The sequence below is a fragment of the Arachis hypogaea genome, chromosome 13 (assembly GCF_003086295.3).
Source record: "Arachis hypogaea cultivar Tifrunner chromosome 13, arahy.Tifrunner.gnm2.J5K5, whole genome shotgun sequence".
Classification (NCBI taxonomy): domain Eukaryota; kingdom Viridiplantae; phylum Streptophyta; class Magnoliopsida; order Fabales; family Fabaceae; genus Arachis; species Arachis hypogaea.
Genome location: NC_092048.1, coordinates 100,367,752 through 100,373,827, shown reverse-complemented (window position 1 = coordinate 100,373,827; position 6,076 = coordinate 100,367,752). Strand labels below are relative to the sequence as shown.

At 39.2% G+C, this 6,076-nt stretch overlaps 1 protein-coding gene and 1 non-coding gene across 4 annotated transcripts; both read right to left on the bottom strand.

The window, feature by feature from the left end:
- Positions 1 to 465: 465 nt before the first annotated feature.
- Positions 466 to 5,951, bottom strand: LOC112732432 (uncharacterized). 3 transcript variants are annotated; one of them, XR_011869825.1, is made up of 12 exons: positions 5,342 to 5,921; positions 4,921 to 5,081; positions 4,675 to 4,752; positions 4,074 to 4,153; positions 3,701 to 3,785; positions 2,818 to 3,237; positions 2,271 to 2,378; positions 1,769 to 1,843; positions 1,568 to 1,655; positions 1,384 to 1,455; positions 1,240 to 1,293; positions 466 to 882 (listed from the first exon to the last, which is right to left on the bottom strand). XR_011869825.1 is itself a non-coding variant. In XM_025781155.3 (12 exons), the coding sequence occupies exons 1-12, from the start codon at positions 5,772 to 5,774 to the stop codon at positions 802 to 804; spliced, it is 1,728 nt and encodes a 575-aa protein (XP_025636940.1). In that variant the 5' UTR covers positions 5,775 to 5,921; the 3' UTR covers positions 466 to 801. The 3 variants fall into 3 exon arrangements, 2 of the variants coding, with proteins under 2 accessions (XP_025636940.1, XP_072068267.1); XM_025781155.3 differs by having other exon boundaries at positions 1,776 to 1,843; XM_072212166.1 differs by lacking the exon at positions 4,074 to 4,153 and having other exon boundaries at positions 1,776 to 1,843; positions 3,701 to 3,807; positions 4,683 to 4,752; positions 5,342 to 5,951.
- Positions 5,952 to 6,003: 52 nt separating this feature from the next.
- On the bottom strand, positions 6,004 to 6,076 carry TRNAA-CGC (transfer RNA alanine (anticodon CGC)). The gene has a single exon. It is a non-coding gene; the product is annotated as a tRNA-Ala (tRNA).

The following is a 6,076-nucleotide window of genomic DNA, read 5'->3' as shown; positions in this document are numbered from 1 at the left end:
TAGCACCCACAAATGCTGCCTTATCATACATCTAGTCTTCATCTCTAGCGAATCGATGGTTGCAATAGGATAGGTCGGTGGAATCAAGCCAAGCAGAAGCTATTCCTTTTATGCCATTCATTTGTCAGCGAAGAATTAGCTTCCCTTTATGCCATTCATTTGTCAACGAAGAATGGAGGTGGTCCTTTTTTTTTTTTGGCTCCAGTTACATTACATGAGGCTCGAACTTGAGAACACTTAGCAGGGAAGGGGGACATATGGCTTCTGAACTATGGCTCATTGGCGAGATGGTCCTAGTTGATTGGGCATCATTGCATAAACGGATAATTTAAGTGGTATCAAGCCGGGTTGAACTGCTGCTGGCCTTTGTTTGTTTTGATGCATATTTCATTGCCGACTTTTTTTCTTTATACTATTATTCAATACCAAACCTCCAATTAAACCCATGTCAAGGAGAAGTTCTGCTGGAGGAAATCATGCAACAAGTGACATGGTTGATTTTCATTAATATTTTTCCTGTCTGACGTAGCATTTTCATTTTAGGACCCCTAACGATGTTTTCACTTTCCAGTGGCAACAAAGATATTTGCATCAGATGCCACATTGACACTAACACCCTTTTCCAATATGATCACAAGAAAAAGACAACAAAAAAAAAAAAAAAAAACAAAATGCAAGCCTTCGCCAGACAAAGTTGACCTTGCTGCTCTATTACTCAGTCAAGAATAATAATAGCCCATTAAGCTGGGGAGTTAAGCTCAAGTGATGATGCAGCAGCACGAGCCAGTTGCATATACAAAATTAAACGTCCTCAGAAGGCATAGGTTGAGAACTAAGGATTCTTTCGGCCTCGTCATTGGCTTCTGCTTCTATTTTCCATCTCTGCATAAGAAAAATGGTATGAAAATATTCATCTATGAGCACGTGTAAATAGTACTGTAATCCATTGAAGGATATGCTGCAATCTTAATTGCTTAGCCAGGAATTCAGGTCAAACAAAAAAGTACAAAATAGAGATGGTATCATTGTTGGCTTTCTACTTCCTACTCTAAGAATTTGATATTCATCTCGGAGATATTTTTCTAAGCTATTGTGGAAAAAAAAATATATCAAAATCATTAGAAAGAGCATGAGAGGTATAATCATTGATAAAAGTTTACACATGACTAATGAAAAGATCTATTCCAATTTTTTTTCCTACAAATCCAGGTAAGAGGTTTGCATTTTAGGAGAATATACCTCCTCCAGATTTTCCATCTCCATAATTTGCTCTATCTGTTCTGTGATAGTATCCTGCAAAACAACCATCCCTCTGCTAGGTAATTAAACTGTTATTGGCGAGATATTATGGCCCAAAAATAAAGAGATGATTAAGTAGTTCACCGCATTGCTAGCAGTTTCAGCAGCAAGAACATCTGTTTCCATCTCCACTTCAATTTCAATCATTGAAGAAATCTGGGTAAAGAGAACATTCAACACACATATTTATTCAAATTTTGCAGAGAACTACCACGTATTTTCAGGATGAAAAAATATTTCCCATTATACTTTTTTCTGAGAAGCATACCCTGGCATAGCTATCAATCAATTCAATCCTTCCCCTGAGGGAGTTTTGCAGGCTCTCTCGCACCCTTTTGACTTTACTTCTACGAGTCCTGCATAAATGGTCAATGAGGAGAAAATGATTATTTCAACAACATATTTATTTATTTAAAAACTATTTCATGAACATATCAGAAACAAAGAATCTATGATGTTGCGGATTCACAGTTCACCGATAAGAAGGTTCTCCAACAGCTGAAATTTTGTTCTCGAGTTGGCACATTCGAGCTAACATCCAGATCTACAAAGGAGGAAGTAAATATAACTGGTACAGGTAAAAATCCACATAAGGATAGGAAACAAAGTGCCTTTTTTCAATAAAGATTTCCGCACTCTCTTTTATTCGGTCATAAATAAAATATACAATCAATGAGCTGTACTCAGACAATTTCTGGAGGAAACTATGACATATTCAAGTATTTTCTATAAGTTACTTATAATTAGATTGCTAGTGTATTATTAGATGATTCAGTTCAGCATTCTGCATTCCTTTTCAATCAGGATGATTTTTCTACAACATAATGTAAATTATAGTCAGACATAACTATATCTTTCCCTCTTTACAGCAAAATATTCACACGAACATGCAGGATGGTTCAAACTGGATTATGTATGAATTATCAAATCATATATCACCATGCTAATTTCAAATCATGAATGTAGCACACCTCTTTTTCAGCAGCCTCTTTTAGGTCTTTGATGCGTGACAGAATCACATCATACTGAGATAGAAGTCGTTGTTTGATAGCAGTAACCTCAACCGACCCTTGTGGAAGCTGTGTTGGCCAGAATAAAGAGCAGATGAACTAATTATATCTTCTTGAGAACCCTCATAATTGAGTAATGTAAACAAAGTTAAGATAAGGGGAAATCAAGCCACACTGATTCCTCCATATTGCAATAACTTCCATCGAAGGAGCCCACAAGTCATGAACTAAAAAAAGTTGCACCCTTTTGTTTCCTATTTCTCATATTCAAGGACGAGTAGTAATAAAACAAAGCACAAACCCATGTGGATAGAGTTTAAACCACCGAAAGAGTGAAAGTAACAACTGCAGACACATTGCCATTTTTAAGTTATTTTTTCAAAGGGGAAACAACAATATAAGCATCATCAACAAGAAGATTGCCTCTTTTAAGTAAAACTGGATAGACAAAAGATAGGCAAACAAGCATCTATCAATGGGAACAAAACTGATGAACTAACAGCAGTACCTGCTTCAACTGTGGAAAAACGACGGAATTTAACGTGGCTCCAACAGCGAGTGATGAAACTGCAACAACTGATAGGAATTGGGGCAACCCGGGGTCAATAAGTCCAGAGGCAGCATCACCAGTGGCAAGGACAGCAAGAAGGGGAAAGAGGACTGAGGGATTAAGTAATGATGAATTTCCCTCTTTTGTTGGGGCTCTTAACAGAATTGATTCTCGCCCATCTTTGTGGTTTGTTATGCACATAGCCTCGCCAGGATAGAGATCAGGGGCCCTTGGGCTAAATTTAAAGGGCCCCACTTTTCTATATACATTTAATGGAGCTGCCACCGCAACAGTTACCCTTTCACCTTCTTGTGCGGGAACATCAACCGTCTCGGTTGCAAATCTGTGGGTGCGAGCCATACCAGAAGGGGTTTGCACCTAAATGGCAGGAAAGTTATAGATGGAAAGAGACATAGAAGTGAATCATCATAAAAAGAATTATAGCAACAAAATTTTATTTTAAAAATTAAGAAATTCAAGCACTAGTTTCTCAAATCTAAGAGCCTGCTTTCATATGACATATTTTCGTGACAGGCTTGCAACATTGTAAGAAGTAGATAAAAAGAAAAGAAATGTTGAAATGACAAAGATCTTGCATTAAAATAACCTTTGCATAGTATAATTGTTTGCAGTGAAAGTTTTACTACTTGAACAATGAGCATGTATTTGTATCTCATGGAAGCTATAGGTAAGGTGTCTGTTGTTTAAATGGCTTCCCTCGGATGACTAACCAACTTATACACAAGTCATATATAGGTCCTCGATTACAACTCTTGCATTAATCAGAGAAAGACGCCAACATTAGATGTCAAAGACTCAAAGGTGAGTGGAGGGTATATACCACCATAGAGTGAACAGCCGCAGGAATGCTTTGCTTCTTCATTTTCAGGAAACTTAACCCCCTTTCCCACGCTGTAATGTCCATGCTGCGTTCGGCAGGAGGAGATCCTTAGAAAAAGTGAATATTCCATGATCAACACCATGCACATACATAGCATTATATTAACTTAAGAGACAGACACTCAGACACTGATTATACCAAAAATAAAACGGGAAGAAAAAAGATGATATTGAATGGCTCATGTATGGTGCTTCGAGCAGCAAATATAGAAAACACAAAAGTTTATAAAAACTCAAATCATCCAACAAAAAGGTTACATATATCCTAACTAAAAGTAAAATCAAAGGGAAAGAAATAAGAGGACGATACCAACCTGATTTCTTCTGACTGAATACTAACTATGTCACCTGAAACAAGCTCATACTGGTAGCGACACTTTGAACAAGATACAATCTGCAGAAGAAATGTCCATATACACCTTATAACTATCACAAAGATCAAGAGTCGTAATCATACGAGATCTATCCAGAATTTGACTAAAAGACAGATGTCAACCAAGGTCTATATAGCATAACATTACTTCACTTGCTCTTGTCATATAAGTTTGGCCTTAATGTCATCATAGCAGGCATGAAGGTTTGGCAAGAATTTTTAGTAGCCCTTTTTAGTTTTCACAGATCCCATGGGTGCTATGGATACACAATTTATTTGGTGATTAGACAGATATTGACTCGTCCTTGACTTATTCCATTATTTGGGGCCCGTATATTTTACAGAACATCAAGATCTCTACTCTACAGAAAGAAGGATCAAGAAACTGTCTGCATGTATTGATCAAAGCAATAATACAAGTACCACGTATCATAATTCAAATAACAAATGAAATCATCAATATGTCTGCCACTCAAAATGATTGCATCCGTACCCTAAAACCGGTTATGGGCATCATAAATTCACAGTTGACATGGAGATACCTGAATACCTTGTTGTGGCTGTGCAACTGCAACAGCTATCTGACAACTAGGACACCTCACTACCTTTCCAAATCGGACCTGTGATAAGATAAAAGGAATATACAACAATATATAAATGAAATTTACATCACTGAAACAAATTCAAGAGCCGAATATATCACATGCACGTGTATAAATTAGTAAGAATGCAGAACCATAAATAAAGCAGTGAAAGACGAGAAGGAGGATATAAGTGCTTAACCATACCTCCTCACCAGGGGATACCCCAACCTCACAGATATATTTGAGCACCCTAAGGGCATCAGAAACCCTCAGAGATGCCGCCAAACCCTGAATCAAGATCGTATATACATGTGCATTTGGCCTCGACCACTTCCATCCCTCAACCAAAGGTCCATTCCCGCCAACTGATCATAAAGCAAGAAAGTATCATTAAATAGCAGCTAAACGCTAAGCAAAGCCGACACAATGAATACACAACAACACCACAATAAAAAAGCTTCTCCAGCAAAATAACCTCTCAGGTTTCAGCAGCAACATGAACTTCATCTTCTTTAATTGTTAAAAGAAATTAAAGGATAATACTATACAGTGTGAAATGAGCTAAAATTAAAGGAGAAATTAAGCTTAAAGAAAAGAAAGATATAGCGATGGAAGCATTCGTGACCTGAATCGAGACTTGCGCGCATGGCGTAGAAAATGGACAACGCGAGCTCGGAATTGTTCCGCTGAAGCGCGGCGGAGATGATGGTGGAAGAATCGTCAGCGGAAACGAGGCCGCCTCCGTTTCTTGAAGAGTTCTGTGCGATCATGAGCAAGGCATCATCGGCGTCTTTGGCAGAGGCGGCGACTCGGAGGAGGAGCTGGTGGTGGTCGAGCTGGCCGGCATCCTGAGAAATCTCATTGTGGCTTTCACTAAGGGAAGCTCTGGAGAGGTTGTTGGAAGTGAAGGGAAGAAACGGAGAAGAGGAGAAGATGAGAGTTGGAAGAAGAGTGTTGGAGCTGTGGTTTGCACAGGTTTCGGGGAGTTTGTTGAGCGGAGAAGAAGAGTGACGAAGGAGGAGGCGAGAGAAGCATGGAGAGCACAAGTTCAGTGTCATAACGGGAATCTTCTAGAAGGACCGGTGCGAAGCTAAGGTTGGTTTCGAAGCAAGTGGCGGTTATGGGGGCGGGGGTTGCTGTTTGTTGGTATGCAATGATGAGATGAGGAACGAGGGGCTGTCAGGATTTTTGTGGGGAGTGAAACTTGAGTGAGAGTCCGTGCTGCAAAATTGGATAACGAACTTTTTCGGCCGTTGGATCTTTTCGCATCTAAACAGAATAATAAAATGGAGGTGCGGGGAATCGAACCCCGTGCCTCTCGCATGCGAAGCGAGCGCTCTACCATATGAGCTACACCCCC